The sequence below is a fragment of the Martes martes genome (genome assembly GCF_963455335.1).
Source record: "Martes martes genome assembly, chromosome: 4".
Taxonomy (NCBI): Eukaryota; Metazoa; Chordata; class Mammalia; order Carnivora; family Mustelidae; genus Martes; species Martes martes.
In genome coordinates, this window is record NC_137891.1 from 65,887,653 (window position 1) to 65,908,996 (window position 21,344).

A 21,344-nucleotide genomic window follows, 5' to 3' on the forward strand; every position below is an offset into this window, starting at 1 on the left:
TGGATATCAAAATAGAAAAAGTGAACCTTCACCCTTCATATTGTATACAAAATTCACTCAAAGTAGATCATATCTAAATTTAACTGCTAAGATATAAAACCATTAGATAAAAAAACATAGATTAGACAAAGTTCTTTAAAGAACTCAAACACAAAGAATACAAAAAGCAAGACCCATAAAAAAACCTTAAACTGGACTTCATCAAAATCTATTTTTTTAAAAAAACTTCTATTCTTTGAAAGACATTAATGAAATGGTAAACCACAGATGGAGAGAAAATATTAGCTATCATACATGTCATGAACAATTGTTATCCAGAATATATAAAGAACTTTTGAAACTCTATGATAAGAAGACAAGCAGTACATTTAAAAATGGGCTAAAGATTACAACAAAGTTTATAAAGGAACATATACTAATGGTAAATTAATATAAGAAAAGACGCTGAGATCATCATTCATCAGGAAAAAGCAAATTTAAACCAAAGTGTGATTCGACTACAATGGCTAAAATTAAAGACACTGATAATACCATTTTTTTTTTAGTTTTTATTTAAATTTTAATTAACATGCAGTACAGTATTGGTTCCAGAAGCAGATTCAGTGATTCATCACTTAAAACACCCAGTGCTCATCACAAAAGTGCCCTTTTTAATACAGATCACTCTTCTAGCCCATCACCTACCCAACTCATTCCATCAACCCTCAATTTGTACTCTATCATTAAGAGTCTCTTAAGGAGGGCACTTTATGTAATGAGCACTGGCTACTATATGCAATTGATGAATCGCTAAATTCTACCTCTGAAACTAAAAAAAAAGGAGTAAAAAAAAGAGTATCTTATGGTTTGTTTCCTTCTCTCCTTTTTCCCCCCTTCCCATGTTTGTCTGCTTTGTTTCTTAAATTCCACATAAGTGAAAGCATACGGTATTTGTCTTTCTCTGACTTATTTTGCTTAGCATAATACACTCTAGCTCCATCCATGTTGTTGCAAATGGCAAGATTTTATTCTTTTTTATTGAATTGAGTCATATTCTATTGTATATAAATATATACCACATCTTCCTTACCCATTAATACCAATTTTTGTGGTTTTTTTTCTTTTTTAAAATTCAATTAATTAACATATAATGTATTATTAGTTTCAGAGGTAGAGGTCGGTGATTCATCAGTCTTATATAATACCCAGTGCTCATTACATCACATGCCCTCCTGTCAATCATACAGTTACCCCATTCCCTCACCCCCCCTCTCTTCCAGCAACTCTCAGTTTGTTTCCTATGATTGAGTCTCTTATGGTTTATTTCCCTCTCTGATTTCATCTTTTATTGTTTCTCTCTTGCCCTATGATCCTGTTTTGTTTCTTAAATTCCATGTATGAGGAAATCATATGATAATTGTCTTTCTCTGATTGACTTATTCCGTTTAGTGTAATACTCTCCAGTTCCATCCACGTCATTGCAAATGTCAAGATTTCAATTTTTGATGGCTAAGTAGTATTCCACTGTATATATGTACCACATATTCTTTATCTATTCATCTGTTGATGGACATCTGGACTCTTTCCATAGTTTGGCTATTGTGGACATTGTTGCTATAAACATTGGGATGCAGGTATTCCTTTGGATCACTACATTTGAATCTCTGAGGTAAATACATAGTAGTGCAATTGCTGGATCATAAGGTAGCTCTATTTTTAACTTCTTGAGGAAACTCCATACTCTTTTTACGAGTAGCTATACCAGCTTCCATTCCCACTAACAGTGTAGGAGTGTTCCCCTTTCTCTGCATCCTCACCAACATCTTCATTTCCTGGGTGGTTAATTGTAGCCACTGTGACTGGTGTGAAGTGGTATATCAATGTGGTTTGGATTTGTATTTCCTTGATGCCAAGTGATGTTGAGCATTTTTTTCATGTGTCTCTTGGCCATTTGTATATCTTCTTTGGAGATATGTCAGTTAATGTCTTCTGCCCATTTCTTGATTGGATTACTTATTCTTTGGGTGTTGAGTTTGATAAGTTCTTTATTGATTTTGGATACTAGCCCTTTATCTGATATCTCACTGCATTCTGTCCATTGTCTTTTGGTTATATTGACTGTTTTTTTTTTACTGTGCAAAAGCTTTTTATTTTTATGAAGTCCCAATAGTTCACTTTTGTCTTTGCTCCTCTTGCCTTTGAGATGTGTCTAGCAAGAAGTTGCTGCAGCCAAAATCACAGTGGCTGCTACATGTGTTCTCTTCTACATTCCTGTCTTACATTTAGGTCTTTCATCCATTTTGACTATTTTTTTCTATGGTGTAAGAAAATTGTCCAGTTTCATTCTTCTACATGTGGCTGTCCAATTTTCTCAACACCATTTGTTGAAGGCACTTTTTCCATTGGATATTCTTTCCTGCTTTGTCCAAGATTAGTTGACCATAGAGTTGAGGGTCTATTTCTGGGCTCTCTATTCTATTCCATTGATCTATGTGTCTGTTTTTCTGCCAGTACTATACCATCTTGATGATTACAGCTTTGTAATAGAGCTTGAAGTCCAAGTCTGTGATGCCACCAGCTTTGGTTTTCTTTCTCAACACTCCTGTGGCTATTTGGGGTCTTTTCTGGTTCCATACAAATTTTAGGATTCTTTGTCCCAGCTCTGTGAAAAAAAAAAGTTGATGGTATTTTGATAGGGATTGCATTGAAAGTATAGACTGGGGGCGCCTGGGTGGCTCAGTGGGTTAAAGCCTCTGCCTTCGGCTCAGGTCATGATCTCAGGGTCCTGGGATCGAGTCCTGCATCGGGCTCTCTGCTTGGCGGGGAGCCTGCTTCCTCCCCTCTCTCTGCCTGCCTCTCTGCCTACTTGTGATCTCTCTGTCAAATAAATAAATAAAAAATCTTAAAAAAAAAAAAAAAAGAAAGTATAGACTGCTCTAAGTAGCATGGACATTTTAAAGATATTTGTTCTTCCCCATGAGCATTGAACATCTTTTCATTTCTTTGTGTCAGCCTCCCATTTCTTTCATGAGTGTTCTGTAGTTTTTTGAGTACAGATACTTTGCCTCTTTGGTTAGGTTTTTTCCTAGGTATCTTATGAGTTTTAGTACAATTGTTAATGGGATTGACTCATTATTTCTCTCTCTCCTGTCTCATTGTTAGTGTATAGAAATACAACTGATTTCTGTGCATTGACTTTATATCCTGCCATGTTGCATTCCTACATACATTCCTGTATGAGTTCTAACATTTTGATGTGGAGTCTTTTGGGTTTTTCATGGAGAATATGTCATCTGCAAAGAGTGGAAATTTGACTTTGCCAATTCAGATGGACTTATTTCTTTTTGTTGTCTGATTGCTGAAGCTAGGACTTCTAGTACTATTGAAGTTGAATAACAGTGGTGGCAGTGGACATCCCTGCCATGTTCCTGACCTTAGGGGAAAAGCTCTCAATTTTTCCCCATTGAGAATGACATTTGCTGTGGCCTTTTGACATATGGCTTTTATAATACTGAGGTAAGTACTCTCTATCCCTACACTCTGAAGAGTTTTGATCAAAATAGGATGCTGTACTTGGTCAAATGCTTTTTCTGCATCTATTGAGAGGATCATATGGCTCTCGTCCTTTCTTTTATTAATGTAGTGTATCACAGTGATTAATTTGTGGAGGCTAAACCACCCTTGCAGCCCAGGAATTAAATCCCACTTGGTCATGATGAATACTCCTCTTAATGGGTTGTTGGATCCCCTTGACTAGGATTTTGGTAAGAATTTTGGCATCCAAGATCATCAGGGATATTGGTCTGTAATTCTCCTTTTTTGTGGGGTCTTTGGTTTGGGGATCAAGGCAATGTTGGCCTCATGAGTTTGGAAGTTCTCCTTCCATTTCTATTTTTTGAAATAGTTTCAGAAGAATAGATATTCATTCTTTTTTAAATGTTTGGTAGAATTCCCCCTGGGAAACCCTGGTCTCTTGTTTGTTGGGAGATTTTTTATTATTGCTTCAATTTCCTTGCTGGTTATGGGTCTGTTCAGGTTTTCTATTTCTTCTTCATTCGGTTTTGGTAGTTTATAGGTCCCTAGGAATGCATCCATTTCTTTCAGATTGCCACATTTTTTAGCATATAGTTGCTCGTAATATGTTCTTATAACTGTATTTCTTTGGTGTTGATCATGATCTGTCCTCTTTCATTCATGATTTTATTTATTTGGGTCCTTTCTCTTTTCTTTTCGATAAGTCTGGCTAGAGGTTTATCTACCTTATTAATTCTTTCAAAGAACCAGCTCCTAGTTTCCTTGATCTGTTCTACTGTTCTTTTGGTTCCTATTTCATTGATATTTGCTCTGATCTTTATTAATTTTCTTCTCCTGCTGGGTTTAGGCCTTATTTGCTGTTCTTTCTCTAGCTCCTTTAAGTGTAAGGTTAGGTTGTGTATTTGAGATCTTACTTGTTTCTTGAGAAAGGCTTGTATTGTTATATCGTTCCATCTTCGGACTGCCTTTCTGCATTCCAAATGTTTTGAATAGTCGTGTTTTCATTTTCATTTGTTTCCATGAACTCTTTAAATTCTTCTTGAATTTCCTGGCTGACCCATTAATTCTTTAGTATGATGCTCTTTAGCCTCCATGTATTTGAGTTCTTTCCAAATTCCTCTTGTGATTGAGTTCCAGTTTCAAAGCATTGTGGTCTGAAAATATGCAGGGAATGATCTCAATCTTTTGGTACTGGTTGAGATCTGATTTGAGACCTAATATGTGATCTAGTCTAGAGAATGTTCCAAGTGGACTTGAGAAGAATGTGTATTCTTTTGCTTTAGAATGGGAAGTTCCGAATATATCTGTGAAGTCCGTCTGATCCAGTGTGTCATTCAGAGCCCTTGTTTCCTTTCCATTCTGCTTAGATGATCTGTTCAGTGCAGTGAGGGGGTGTTACAATCCCCTACTACTATTGTATTGTTATCAATCTATTTCTTTAGTTTTGTTACTAATTGGCTTATATAACTGGCTGCTCCTATGTTAAGGGCATAACTATTTACAATTGTTAGATCTCCTTGTTGGACAGATGCTTTAATTATGATATAGTGTCCTTCTTCATCTTTTATTACAGTCTTTGGTTTAAAACCTAATTTGTCTGATAAAAGCGATGGCCACCAATGCTTTCTTTTAACGTCCATTAGTATAATAAATGGTTTTCCACCTTCTTAATTTCAATCTGGAGGTGTCTTTGTGTCTAAAATGAGTCTCTTGCATACAACATATCAATGGGTCTTGCTTTCTTATTTAATCTCATATCCTGTGTCTTTTGATTGGGGCATTTAACCCATTAACATTCAGAGTAAATACTCAAAGATGTGAATTTAGTTACATTGTATTACATGTCAAGTCACTGTTTCTGTATATTGTCTCTGTTCCTTTCTGGTCTATGTTACTTTGGGCTCTCTCTTCACTTAAAGGATCCCTCTTAACATTTTTTGCAGGGCCTTTTTAGTGATCACAAATTCTTTTAGTTTCTGTTTGTCCTGGAAGCTTCTTCTGTTTTTGAATGACATCCTTGCTGGATAAAATATTCTTGGCTGCATATTTTTCTCATTTAGTACCCTGACTATATCATGGCAGTCCTTTCTGCCCTGCTAAGTCTCTGTGGTACATCTGCTGCCAGTCTAATGTTTCTATCCTTATAGGTTATGGACCTCCTTTCCCGAGCTGCTTTCAGGATTTTCTCTTTGTTGCTGAGATTTGCAAGTTTCACTATTATATGTTGAGGTGTTGACCTATTTTTATTGATTTTGAGGGGGTTCTCTGTGTGTTCTGGACTTGAATGCTTGCCTCCTTCCCAGATTAGGGAGGTTCTCTGCTACGATTTTCTCCAATATACCTTCTGCACCTCTCCCTTCCCCCTTCCCTCTTCTCCTGGGATCCCTATTATTCTAATATTGTTTCACTTTATGGTATCACTTATCTTCAAATTCTCCCCTCATGATCCAGTAGTAGTTTATCTCTCTTTTTCTCAGTGTCTTTATTCTCCATCATTTTGTCTTCTACATCACTAATTCTCTCTTCTACCTCATTTATCCTAGTGTTTAGAGCCTCCATTTTTTATTGCATCTCATTAATAGCCTTTTTAATTTTGACTTGATTAGATTTTAGTTCTTCTAACATCTTGTTCATATCCATATCGATTAGGTCCCTGGCAGTCAGTACTGCCTCTTGTTCTCTTTTTTGAGGTGTTTTCTGTCTTGTCATTCTTGCAGAAAATGGTTGTTTTTTTATCTGCAAAGTTGCAGCTATTCTTTTTCTTAGATCTCCAGTTGCATTCACAGGAGATCTAATTTATAGCTATCCAGCTGAATTCCTGGGACCAGATGAAACTAAGGTCTCCTATTCTTCCACCATCTTGGACTATCTCCTCCAACCCCATTAATACCAATTTTTGATAGGATCTGGAGCAACTGGGTTTCTCATTAATTGCTGAGGAAAATCTAAAAGGCACATCTCTTTGGAAAATAGTTTGACAGTTTCTTATAAAGTTAAATATGTACTTTTTATTAATGTAAATATATTTGACTCAGCAAACCCATTTTTAGGTATTTATCCGAGTGAAATAGAAATCTATGTTCACACAAATATCTGTATGCAATTCTTTATAATAACTTTATTTGTAACTTTAGAAACAACCAAGTTGCCCTCAGATGGGCAATAGATAAGAAAAGCTATATTTCATACCATAGAATATCACCCAACAATAAGAATGAATGAATTGCTATTGATGGACACAGCAACATGGACAAATTAAAAAACATTATACTGAGTGAAATAAGGTAGACAAAAAAGAGTACATACTTTATGACTCCACTTATATAAAACTCTTGAAAAGTAAAAACAAATGTTCAATAGTTGCTGAACAGGAATGTGAAAAGGTTGACTGGAATGGGCCAGGAGTGAATCTTACAGAATAATGAAAATATTTTGTCTTGGTTATAGTGACTGTTATATGAATGTATAGGAGTTAGTATTTTAATGGATGCATATTGTTTTATGTAAATTACAGCTCCATAAAGTTAATCTTAAACTAATATTGGAAAAACTTCCAAAACCAAAGGACATGAATTGCCAGATTGAAACAAGTCTCCCAAATGCCAGCACAGTGGATGGAAAATGATTCATAACCAGGTCCATCCTTTTTAGGACACCAGGAGTAAAGAGTTGCTAAGGAATTTGACAGAGGAAAAAAAGGATAATAATACAAAGAATCAAAATGGAACCAGAATCACCAGACTTTTTAATCTGGAACATAGTAGAAAAATATCTCCAAAATTTTGAGATAGAAATATTCTAAACCTAGAATTATATACTCCATTAATTTTTCAATCAATTATGAGGTATAAAATATCTTTGAACATGCAAGCTCTCAAAAAAACTTATGTCCCTTTCTCAGGAACCTCTTAAAGAATGAGTTTCATCTAAACAGGATAGAAAACTAGGAAAAGGAAAAACATAGGATCTAGGAAGCAGGAGAAAGTCAAAAGAAATTCCCAGAATGAATATGAAGGAAATCTGAAGTGAAGTCTTAGAATAGTCTACCAGCCCATGTTATAGCAGGCTGAATTGGTGATAAATACATATAAAAATAAGCAAATAATCAACCATTTTTTAACTCCATGGAAAATAAAAAGCAATCAGAGTGTATTATGTGATTTAACTTTGAATAACATTTAAGTGAGCTTAATTACATAGTCAATAAATACTAACCATATAACAATTTTAATTTAACTCTATTGACAGCACTGGGGAAAGGAAGTTTATTAGGGTTTGGAGTGGTACTTACAAGAATTATATCATCATGTTCCATAATAGGAGTTCAGTAGATAATTATCTAAGATTTAAAAATCAATAAAAATAACAGCTGTTATTTAGTAATGTAGAGGTAAGTATGTGTAGGAATAGCTGTAGAAATAGCTGTAGAAACTGAAAGTGGTTTTTTATAAGTCCTCAGGTTCTCTTTAAATTTTGTTATAAACCTTACTGTCTTTTTTTTATTTAAAGATTTTATTTATTTATTTGACAGAGAGAGAGAGATCACAAGTAGGCAGAGCAGCAGACAGAGAGAGGGGGGAAGCAGGCTCCCTGCTGAGCGGACAGCCCAATGCGGGGCTTGATCCCAAGACCCTGAGATCATGACCTGAGCCAGAGGCAGAGGCTTAACCCACTGAGCCACCCAGGCACTCCATGGTCTTATTTTTTAACACTGTTGATTGCATTGCTTTGATTTTTAAAAAGCCAATTTAAAAATGAGTGAATGACTGGTAAAGAATACCTGGTTAATAGAATTCTGTTATCATATATTACCATATCTCCCATTAGATTGACAGCATTTAAGAGCAAGGAATTTTTGTTATTTCAGAATTCCCTAGAGTTCAGCCCAGTGAGTACCTGGCACATAACAGGCACCTACTGTGTGATTACAGAATGAATGAATAACCAAAAAATAAAAAATACTCAACCATCTGAAGAAAGAATATAAACCATTCAGCAAGTTCCAGAGGCTGGTCTATGCCAAAAGTTGCTTTTTCCTCCCATAAAGAGAAGATACCCAGGAAGTAAAGATGAAATTTCAAGTTCTTTTACTTCCAGCAAAAAAGACAAGCAATTTAAAATGCCCTGTATATCTTCTTGGAAGAGTGAATATAGACTTGTCCAGGGTTCATTTAAAATGTGCTCTTGTGTTGTTGGTGGAAATGCAACACGGTATAGCCCCTCTGGAAAACAGTATGGAGGTTCCTCTTTCAAAATGTTAAAAAAAGAACTACCCAACATTGGTAGATGACGATCAACAACAGCCAAATTATGGAAGGAGCAGAAAGGTCCATCAACTGATGAATGGATAAAGAAGACATCGTATATATACACAATGGAATATTAATCAGAGATAAAAAAGAATGCAATTGCTATTTGCAACAACATGGATGGAACTTGAGTGTATTATAAGCAAAACAAGTCAGTCAGAGAAAGACAAATGTATGATTTTACTCATGTGGAATTTAAGAAACAAAACAGATGAACACAGGGGAAGGGAAGGAAAAATAAAATAAGATTTAAAACAGAGAGGGAGGCAAACCATAAGAAACTTTCAAGTCTAGAGAACAAACTGAGGGTTGCTGGAGGAGAGGTGGGTGGCTGAATGGGCTAAATGGGTGATGGGCATTAAGGAAGGCACTTGCTAGGATGAGCACTGGGTGTTACATCTAAATGATACATTACTAAACTCCTGAAACCAGTACTACACTATTGTTAACTAACTTAAATTTAAATTAAAAAATGACAAGAACAATTAAAAAATAAAACATACTCTTTGTGGTCCATTTCAAATCAACTTCCAATGACTTAGTAAAAGGACATGTTGAAGTTTAGCTACAGAATATTAACTTGTTTCTTGGAATGTATTATTGGGGTCAGTATCTCCTTTTTTTTTTTTTCTTTTATTTTTCCATTCTTTATACTCACTGACTGAAGCTGCCCTAAAGCTGCTGACATCAAATCCTGTGCCATGGGAAAGAAAGCTCAATGTGCCACACATAAGGTCGTTGACATCCTTCCTCAAAGTCTTCAACAACAGACAGCTTTGTGCCATGGGGAAAAAGAAGTAGACATCATTAGAGACTCCTAACAAAATTCCTATAATTACCCAAGGTTTTTAGCACTTAAAGCAACTGCTTTTATATGGACATCCATAGGTTCCTTTTACACACCAACCAAAAAAAAAAAATAAAACAAAAAACATGAAATGTGAAAAAAAGAAAAATAACTATCCCTAAGGATAGTTAAATAACTTCAAATCTTCCAGTCAAGATTCAGGTTTGAGCAATGAGAAAGATAGTTAAGAAAAATTTAAAGGAAAAGATATAACCACAACAAAAATTCTGGCAGGGCAACTTAAAGTCTTTGAGCTCTGTGGAAGGAATAAGAAAAGGAAAAAGAAAAAAAAAATTGGTCACTGGCAAAAATAGTTATTCTCAAATGATGCCCATGCCCTAGCCTACTGTGGGTACTAGGGCCACAGAGGAGTGGCTATGGTAGAGGTGGAGGCACAGGATACAGACCTTGAAGAAGCTTCCTCCTATTTGGGATTTCATTCCCTTTCTTCTCACTTCTACAGACCCACAGCTGCCAAAACTCCTCTTTCCAAGATCCTCTCACCCCTCCCTCATTTCTCCTATTCCCTAGTTCAAAAATGGTCCAGGGCAAAGATCTGGGGCAAGGGAGGTGGAGGGAGGAGTGGGGAAGGGTGGCAGAGGAGTAGAGGAGGAATTAGAATAACAGAGGATAAATCCAGTCTTTTCCTCTTTCTACGTCTGTGGCCTCTCTCATCAGCAAATTTTTCAAAGTGGCTTCATACAAGTTCTCCTTTATAATTTCTGTCCTGTCCTTCTACTGTCAGATCCATTGATTCATGCATGCATTCATTCATGTCTTCTTATCCATTCATTCAAAACACCTACCATCTGGCAGTGCTTGCTATGGGGGAAACAACAGTGAACAAAAACCAGATATAGTCCCTGGCCTCAAAGAACTCTCAACCTTTAGAGAAAGAAAAACATTAAGCACATAATCACCTAAAAACAAATGTAAAACTGCACCTCTGGCAAATACTACAAAGAAAAAGTATGTGACTCTGAGAACCTCCAAACAGGGGGATTTGCCTTAGTTACAGAGCTCAGTGAAAGCTTCCCTCAGGAAGGGACTGCTAAACTGGGTTCTGAGAGAATAGAAGGGTTTACCAGGTAGAGAATAGCATGTGCAAAGGACCTAGAGCAGGTGAGAGTTTGGCCAAGATGCGAACAGGAAGCAGAGAGAGTGAAGGTGGAGCACACTACACATAGAGGCTGATAGGTAGATGGGCCACATAGGTCATGATAGAGAGTTTTGTCTTCAACTTAAGAACAATGCTGAATCACTGAAGGTGTTTGAGCAAGGGGTAAAGTAGTAATAAAGTAGCACTTTCTTTTAAGATTTTATTATTTATTTGACACAGAGAGATCACAAGCAAGCAGCGAGGCAGGCTGAGAGAGGGGGGAAGCAGGCTCCCTGCTGAGCAGAGAGCCCGATGTGTGTTTTGATCCCAGGACCCCGAGATCAAAGGCAGAGGCTTTAACCCACTGAGCCACCCAGGTGCCCCAAAGGAGTAGCATTTTGAAAAGACCAGCATAGCTACAGTGTAGAGAATAGCTTGGAAGAGGCTAGACTAGTTAAGAAGTGAGAGATGGTAGAAACTTGAACAGAACTGGAGTAGAGATGAAGTTAAGTAGACACTCTGGAGAGCTGTAAGGATATCAAGTGTACAAAACTTGGTGGTGAGTTAGATATACAGAGCATTGAAGAAGGAGAAGTCAGGAATGATTCTCTGGCTTCTGCCTTGCACAATAGAAAATAGAAAACTCAAGAATCAGGTTCAGTGGAGAGGGAGAAGATCATGAGTTTTGGTCATATAGAGTTTGAGGTACCTTTGTAGTCTTCTAGACAAAATATTAAATAGACAATTGGATATATAAAGCCAGAGCCCAAGGACAGAAGAATATGGGTGTCTTTAAGATGTTGGTTATGTGATCACTTATATGGCCATCATGAATGATATTGTCTAGATATGGGAGGAAGAGTATTTGGTGAAATGCCCAATGTAGTTTCCCATAAAATATGGTTCTTCCTGTCATGTACAGATGACCCTTCCTTCCTCAGTGTAACAGATGTTTTACTATTTTCATCAATGTGGCTATTATATTTCTGTAAAGGGTATACACATAAATGGAGATCATGGTGTATTAGACAATTGTTTTTCTAGCCATGATATTATAGTCTGCTGTGGTCCAGGGAAGAAAAACAAGTTTGAAATAAATAAATGTAGATTCTAGAAAAGGAAGCAAGTGAATTGATCCCTGAACATCTGCCACAGGGACGATGTCCTTGGAGAGGCTTTATAACATTGTCACTGCACAGATATTCTTTGGGCTTTTTCTCAATTAAATAGGTTGTTTCCATGGGTCATTTCAGGCAACAGTCCACTGGGTATAGCTCTTTTTTATGAAATGATTTCTCCAGTCTCAAAAGCAACTTTTATAGAACAGCTTGTTTATATACTAGGGATTTCTATGGTCAGAAGGTTGTTACTTGTAGAGTCAGAGATTAATTCAGGATCCAGGGAGCCTGCAAAAATAGCATTAGAGAGCAGTCAGTAAGAAAAGATGCTCCAAAGAAACTGAGAAAGTCTGAGATGGTAATGTATGGCTCAGTAATAAGGATAGCAGTGCCTGTTCAGGAGGACCAGGCTGCAGGGGTGCCCAGTGATTGAGGAAGCACAGTCAGTGGCCTAGACCCTTGTAACTCCAAATGTTGTGCTAAGAGCAGCAGCATCAGCACCAGAAATGCAGAATCTCAGCTTCTGTTCCAGACGAAACATATCAGGACCTGCATTTAATAAATGAGATCCCTAGGTGATTCTTAAGCACATAAAAGTTTGATAAACACTGCTGTACTACTCTTTCAAAAAGTGTAGCGGTAGTAGGTTTAAGAGACAGGATGAAAGGAGAGAGAGATTAGAAATGTAAATGCAAAAGAATACCCCAAGAAGAAAAGGTCTAAAGAAGGGGAAAGATCAAGAGGACTGATTAATTTGGAAAAAAAAAAAAATGGGACTCTTCCTCTGTTGACAAAAATAGGAAAGCGGAATGGAAGAAGTGTGAGACCAAAGACCGAAAACTGAGAAAACTCTGTGGGCAATGACCCAGTTCTCCCCAGTAGATAGCAAAGTCAACCACTGAGGAGAAGAAAGAGAGGTTTTAGGCCAAACAATACTCCATAGTTTAAATTCAGAGGGCTCTAGTTTAAATGACATTTACTTTTGGTTAACATTCCTTTGCATTCTTTCCTATAACTCCTTTAAATAAGTATTCATCAATCTATTAAAATATTAAAACTTCACTGACCATTTACAATAAAACTTCCATTTCTATAAGTAGTTGATGAGCCATGAACTTCACTAAGGCCAATATTATATACCTTGATGACATATTAAATAAACACCATGGTTGCAAAAATGAATAAAAATTTGAAAGAAGTTATATTAAAAAAAATCTTTACCTGTAGTGTTTATGGCTGCAAAGTTTGCTAAATCAATAAAATGATCTGAAAAGTTCATCTCAGTCAGATATATTAGTGATTTACTTCATTGGTTTTCTGATGGCCATTTATCATGAAGTAAAGCATCTTCAGAATGAATGGTGGAAATAAAAAATTTGATGTGCCTGCCTCTCAGCTAAACTAAATATTTGATTTATAAGACACAAATGAACAAACCACTATGGCCTGTCATGTTTTTCCAGTTTCTAATTTATTCAACCTCTGCTCAATATTGATCCTGACAAGCAGAGTAACCCAAAGATAAATTTATTCACTCCACAGTTTAGTCAGAAACAAGCCAAAAATTATAGATTTTCCCAGGCAGATGATGACAAGCAGTCAAGGGGATGACAAATGGCTGTCTTTAGATTTAGTTAGGACAGCTGGACCAGACATTTCCAATAAAGATTGGAGCATGCTGGTCAAATACAGGTTCATCAGCGGCCATCATTAACTGTAGAGCAAGCACTGCCAGTTACTGCAGGCACCTACATAGGAGGTTGGGCACGAGCCCTGCATGGGAAATAGAATCAGTTCCTCGGTATTTTGCAGCACTCCTCTAAGTGATAGCCTGACATGATCATTCATCAAACAGAGACTGTCCAGAAAACTGTCTGCTCCCTTTAGTAACATTGAAGGGCAGGAAAGCAAAAGCATTTTATTAAAGACAGGAAGGCAATGAACTACCAGAGCGTATCCAAAGGGTAATCATATTTCAGCACAGGATTAGTTTAGTCTTAAATAAACATACACTGGAGGGAGTATGTCGTGGGTCATTTATCAACTGAGGAATAATTAACAAAACTCTACAGGATTCTTTTTATCTATATACATTTTAAGTTTTCTTATTATTGTTATTACTCAACTTTTGGGTGATGGCAGCATATTCAACACTACAAAAATCCAATGCACAATTCCTTCCTTAGAGGTCTTAGACTAAGAGAAATACTTATGTGAAACTCTCACATAAAATAATCATGGCTGCACCAAATGCTGTTGAACAAATGCTGTGGAGAGGAAATAATCCAAGGCCCAAGACTGAAAGATGAAGTTACAACTTTTGAAGACAGCTTTCTTATAAGAAATCAACTACTAGTCAGTGAGTCAGAAGCTTATTCTTCCTAACAACAATTTTTACACTCTTGATCAAAATTAAGAGAAAGTTTATTAGCTAAGGGGTGGTAGGACAGACAAAAAGAGAATTAACATATTTATTAGTTACCTGCTTTGTTCCAGGCACTTTATTTATATGTGACAACTAATCCTAACTTTCACACTTTATAAGTGAGAACATAGACTTGCCTAAGGTCATACAGTAAACAGCAGTGCCAGGAAGATTGGGGTTGTCTATTTTTTTTAAAAAACCTATTTTTTTTCACAAATTACTTATTTGGATACCTCAGAGTCTAGTACAGAACTTAGCCCATGATTCAGTATGTATTTTGTTGAATAATGAAGTAGGTAGAACTGGAAATATTTTTACCATTTTATGTAAGAAGACATTGGTCTCAAAAAGATGAAGAGAACTACTAGGTACTCTGCAGTGGGTACTAGATATTCACCCAGCTGTCCTTGTAATTATTCCCCTAAAATACCATTCCTTCATGTAGATAGAGGCATATTCCTGGATGTTCCAAATTTGTTACTTCCATGATATTGAAGAATTCTGTGGGGATGTTTTTTTTCCCCATGTAAGTTCTACATCCAAACATGGGGCTTGAACTCACTACCCTGAGATCAAGAGTCATATGCTCCACTAACTGAGCCAGCTAGGTGCTCCTTGTGGGGATTTTTAGTATGTGGAAGGGAACTGTTGTCAGCACTCATAGTAAAATAAATAAATAAATAAATAAATAAATAAATATTTTCTGGGGTGCCTACCCCTAGGTGGCTCAGTTGCTTAAGTGTCCAACTCTTGACTTAGGCTCAGGTCACGAACTCAGGATTGTGAGGTCAAGTCCGGCACTGAGCCCTGCACTAGGTATGGAGATTGCTTAAGATTCTCTCTCTCTCTCTCCCCCCATCCTCCTCTAAAAGCCAAAACTAAACACAAAAAAATTATTTTCTGAAATCTAAAGAATAAATGCAGTCTTATCAAAAGAAAGTTTTCAAAAAATGGAAAAATGAAATATCTAAGTAACAAGAAACATGGATCAAGCAAAGAATAAGACAGAGGTACAAATAGGTTAAATAGATATTAAGCTTTGAATGTGAAGAAATTATACCAGGAATAAAAATACCAAGCAATGCATTGCCAATTACTTTAAGCTTTGCAATTAAGAACATGTATGAATTAATCTATAATTTGTATTTCCTAAAATTTTCCTTTATATCCTATCATTTTGGTCTTGGCTTGAGGAGAACAAATGGAAGAATCATAGGTGTTTGCCTGTTGCTATTCTTCAGAATTTTCATTAACTTTGTAATTCTCACCACCTTATTCTAAAGAAAAGTTATTCCCCTAGATGTATACAAGATCAATTAGTAGTATAGACCATTTTATTCAAAAAAGATTTATGGTACACCTTCTAAGTACCTAGAAAAACAGTAATTAGCTGGAAGAGCAGTAATTACCTTTAAAAACAGTTAACTGGTGTAAAAGAAATATTGATGATTATGAAATATTTGTGTCTTGCTTTTCCTTCTCTAATTATAGGATTTGGAATTTTTACTGAACAAGTTGATGAAGCTGTGGAGAATGGATCTAAATGGAAATCCTGTTTGTCTCAAACCTAAATACAGAGACAGACTGATACTGGTGTCCAAATCACTGGGTATACATTTATATTATATTAATATAATTTTCCTAGAGAAAAAGAACTGGTTAACTTTTTAGTTAATTTAATATCAAGCCTTGAAAAATATAAATATGATATCTGAACCTATGAAAGTACAATATTAAGTTCAATATTTTAAGTAAAAGCAAATTTAAAATTGAGAAACAAAACATGAAAAATATCTGTTGTTCAGAAATAATCAAGGCACCACATACCCTTTCTTTAAAAATGTGTAGAACTTGCTGACCTTTTGTCAAATTCTCATTGGCACAAATCCTCTGAAGATCCCAAGAGACTCTTTAGTTCTTGGATCTGTAGATAAAAATTAATCAAAGTATTCATTGCTTGACAATTACCCTAAGAACGTACAGGGTTCCTTTCATTTGAAAGGGTAGCAAGGTAGGGAGTCATTTAAGAGATCCTTAGAAATAACAACAGCCTGATTATGCACTATACTGGGAGTACTAGACCACAGCTCTTCAGTAGGGACCAAGTTACACAACATTAAAGAGACAAGCACTGCCTTCTCACAAAGGAGATTCATGAAAGAGTTTCCTATATCTGAACTTCTGTGACATACTATACTTGGGTATAAAAAACTAATGCATGGCAAAACCATTTCAAAGCTCATAGCTGTAGTAAACCTTGATTGATCATGATGTTATGCTGTGGTTCTCTTGGGGGAGGAAGGGGTTGACAAAGGGTATATCACAAAAATCCAAGATTTTTTTTAAAATTACATAAAAACATGTATTTTTCAAATACATATTCAAGGGTCACACTGTGCCCACCACACTTGACCCCACCAGCCAAAGGAAGGAAACAGAAAATACACCAGGAAAACAGTCATGCGTAATTTCTGTAAGTTGTGCAAATGAATCTACAATAATGCACATTCCCCCAACTCTCCATCTCCTTCCCTTCCTGCTCACCGCACACAATTCTATTAGTCTACTTTCCTTAGGAAACAGAGTAAATACAACTGATGTTAGATGCTTAAGGACCTTCCTTTGTTCATGGAACCATTTCTGGGAACACTTCTCATTATGTAGTACTGTAGGTAATGAAGTAAAGGACGTGAAGAGAAGGTACTGATTTCCAAATAAATAGGATTTAGTCAAAATTTTTTTAAAAATAAATCTTTCCTAAACATATTTTGTGATTATAAAATTAATACACATATCCTTTTTTAAAAATTTTAAGTAGGCTCCATATCCAACGTGGGGCTTGAACTTACAACCCTGAGATCAAAAGCCACAGGTTCTACCAACTAAGCAAGCTAGTCACCCCTAAAAATTAATACACATTTCTTATAAAAATGCAGAAAATAAGAAAAGAATATTAATGTCATTCATAATCCCATCATAAATCTGTTAACACTTTAGTATATGTCCTTTCAGTCTTTCCTCCTTGGTTGTAGCTTGTCTTTTCTTTCTTTTTTTTAATCTTTTTTTTAAAGATTTTTTTTTTTTTTTTAAATTTGAGAGAGAGAGCACTAGAGAGTGAGAACAGGCAGAAGGAGAGGGAGAAGCAGGATCCCTGGTGAGCAGGGAGCCCAACATGGGGCTCAGTCCCAGGATCCTGGGATTATGACCTGAGCCCAAGGCAGATGCTTGCAACCAACTAAGCCACCCAGGCACCCCTAGAACTTGTCTTATTTTCATGTGCTTTTTTTCCCTAAATGAAAAACCAAAAACAAAAATGAATTGAAGACTTGGTTTGATGTGTCCCAGTAAAGCCTGAAGAAAGACATGTTTTGTAAATAACCCAGTCCTCACCAAACAGAATGACAAGCCACACATTTGGTTTACTTAGCCTGAGTGGAAACAAATTTTGTGTTAAGAACAACTCATTAAGGGACGCCTGGGTGGCTCAGTGGGTTAAGCCTCTGCCTTTGGCTCAGGTCATGATTTCGCCGTCTGGGATCGAGTCTGACATCGACATCGACATCGGGCTCTCTGCTCAGCGGGGAGCCTGCTTCCCCCTTCTCTCTCTCTGCCTACTTGTGATCTCTCTCTGTCAAACGAATAAATAAAAATCTTTATATAAAAAAAAGAACAACTCATTAAAACAAATCTCATAGGTCTTTGATCTTATGTCCATTACCTGGCTTCCCCTCCTGAACCACCTCCACATGATTATTTTCTAAAAGAAGAAATCAGGCTAACTAAGGCACAGTCTCCTAGTCATTTCTCAGCTCTGTCTGCAACATAAACATGAGGAAAAAGGGATCATGGTAAGAGATTTGGATTTTCATTCCTTAGCTTTATAACAGATATTTTAAAAATATGTATTGATTTACACATATAACACCCAAAAATACACTAACAAATTATACAATTACTAAAATCTAGAAAGATAGCAATAAATCCAAGTGGTTGGGAAAACTAAGCATAAAAGAATGAGCTTTAATATAAAATTGTAAGTACAAAGTTATTTGATAATAGAATATTTAGCTAATTTCTTACATTATAATTTGGAGAGTACCAATTTCAGTTACAATAAGTACATGGGACAATATATGGAAACAATTATACTTCTGGAGTTTATGGTTCTAGTTTATATTTCCAGTTTCATCACTTTATTTTGTACTTAGGATCTAACAATATTATGGATCATATTTAAGTAGCAATGTTAATATTTTCAGTAGTGCAGGGCACCTGGGTGGTTCAGTGGGTTAAGCCTCTGCCTTCAGCTCAGGTCATGGTCTCAGGGTCCTGGGATCGAGCCCTGCATTGGGCTCTCTGCTCAGCAGGGAGCCTGCTTCCCTCTCTCTCCCTGCCTGCTGTTCTGCCTACTTGTGATCTCTCTCTCTGCATCAAATAAATAAATAAAATCTTAAAAAAAATATTTTCAGTAATGCAATCAGTATCAGGATACTGTCACTTTCCCTGTAAGAACATGATTTAGAAAATTTTTACTACATCCTTTTTGCATTCTGGGATCCAGTAGAAGACATTACATGGATAATGAAAGAAAAATATGTAATTACCTTAAAAAACTACTATATAGCAAATTTTGTTAGAAAGAGATAGTCTTTTTATTAAATGAAGGCCACATGTATTCATGTAATTACATATAATACAAAATGTCCTATAAAGGGGCGCCTGGGTGGCTCAGTGGGTTGAGCCCCTGCCTTCGGCTCGGGTCATGATCCCAGGGTCCTGGGATCGAGTCCCGCATCGGGTGCTCTGCTCAGCAGGGAGCCTGCTTCCTCCTCTCTCTCTGCCTGCCTCTCTGTCTACTTGTGATCTCTGTCTGTCAAATAAATAAATAAAATCTTTTTTTAAAAATGTCCTATAAGGGAATAGTTTGATATTTTATAGTATATATAGTATATATACATATACAATGGAATACTATCAACCATTAAAAATCATGTTTCAAGAAAGACATGATAAAATGATTATAATACAATAATAAAAATTAGGATGTAATACTATGTAAATAGAGAATTCCAACTTTATATAATATATACACATACATAAAAAACAAAAAATGTTAAAAATATATTGATAGTGGGTTTTAGTGATTATTTTTGTTGTAGAATACAGGCAATATTAATTTTTTTCTTTTCTCATTTTTTTGTATTTTCCAAATATCTTACAGTATATAAAAATTAAATTTTGTGTAATTTAAGATGCTCAATTTTCAAAAGTCTTTCAGAGGAACAAAATAAACATAGCTGAAATCTTCATAGAACCAAGAGGCCAGTTTTGTGGGTTGTCCCTATCATATCCTATATCCTAGGAAGTAATAGCAGCGCCTGGGCAGCTTAGCTGGTTAAGCCTGGGTTATAATAAGCATTATTAAAGTATGTGCTTTTAAAATACCATGATAAATGTACAAAATTTCTTGTTCATCTTAACATAAACTATGTTTTGCTTTTTCTCAAGAATAATAACCATAGTATGGAAATGAATAGATAATATGTAAATTTTATTGAATATGACATTTTTGTTTTTAAAAATTAAAATTTACATGTGGCCCTAGAAAGGAAACCATGTATCAAATTGTTTACAATGATTATCTTTGTTGGTGATAGTTAAGGAGAGTTATGGATAGTAATTACAGAGTCTTTTTGTGTTTTTTTCACCATGTTTCAGTTGTTTATAATAAGCATATATTCTCTTTGAAATCAGAAAAAAATAATTAAAAATAAGTAAAAGCTCAACAAAAACAAATAAGTTGTAGAAATAGGATATTTTTATAAGATATTTATTTCAGCCTCTGGTGTAATTTAAGTTCATGTGCCTTAAACCAGAAATATATATATACATATAGTATTTTTTAACATATTTATTTTTTCTCTAGAATTTCTCGATGGCAAAGAAATTAAAAATATGGAAAGACAATTCCTAATAAATTGGAAAGCATCCAAAGATGCCAAGAAAATGAGCAAGAAAAGGAACAGTAAAACAAAGGATGCAAGTAACTCATACTAAGTAAGCAGGCTGTCATTCATTAGTTAATCACTTCTACTAAAGGAGAGACTATTCTAGTCAACAACAACAACAACAAAAAACGCCAAGAAATAAGAGGCTTTTGTTTAGATTTTTTGTTTAAGATTTGGGTTTTTTTTTTAACTTATTTACAATTCCTAGGAAATTTTACCTATAATGTTTACATATGAAAATGATAGCTACTGTTAACAAAACTGTGTTTGGTTCATATTGAGTTTGACTGCGTCATCTATGAAAACAGAACCATGGGGTAGAGGAAAATGTATAATCTTATATCTGACAAAAGTGCATGATATTAATTATGCAAATGGTGAAACAATCAGCTATGTAAACTGTGAAACCTAAGTCACACACTAAACATTATGTGTGTTTAGCAGCAGTGCAAAAATCACTGTTTCCATCAAAATAAAAATGTATGACAACCATATCTGTGACCTATACTCTGTGACCTGTTCCCCCCCCTTTTTAAAAAAATTTATTTATTTGACAGAGAGAGAGAGATCACAAGTAGGCAGAGAGGCAGGCAGGGGGGCGGGTGGGGGGTGAGGGGGTGGGGGAAGCATGCTCCCTGCTGAGCAGAAAGCCTGATGCGGGCGATCCCAGGACCTTGAGATCTTGACCTGATTCGAAGGCAGAGGCTTAACGCACTTAACCCACTTAACCTAGGCACCCCCCTTTTTTATGTACATGCCCTAACACTTGAATATTTTGTTCATGTTATGGTTAAGGTTACAATACAAAGGACAGGTCAACTTTTCTTGCTTAACTTATGCAACTAAATGCAGCCAAGTGTGACAGGTAACAATTATCTTTACCATACTTGGGAACATCCTAGATTCATTCTTCACAGATTCTATAGTCCACAACATTGAAATGAACCTCTTTCTCTGTTCCATGAAGTGTCTGAATGCTAATGGTCCTCCTATTTCACAGCTAATGGGTCCTCCTACTTCACAGC

At 35.9% G+C, this 21,344-nt stretch overlaps 1 protein-coding gene across 1 annotated transcript in view; it reads left to right on the plus strand.

The window, feature by feature from the left end:
• PPP1R42 (protein phosphatase 1 regulatory subunit 42) overlaps window positions 1-21,344 on the plus strand; it is a gene marked incomplete at both ends in the record, with an annotated part of 52,395 nt that overhangs the window by 18,261 nt on the left and 12,790 nt on the right. Inside the window, 2 exons of the mRNA XM_080801139.1 lie at window positions 15,803-15,920; window positions 20,238-20,354. Coding sequence (XP_080657265.1) covers window positions 15,803-15,920; window positions 20,238-20,354 — 235 coding nt within the window. The remainder of the gene's footprint in view (window positions 1-15,802; window positions 15,921-20,237; window positions 20,355-21,344) is intronic.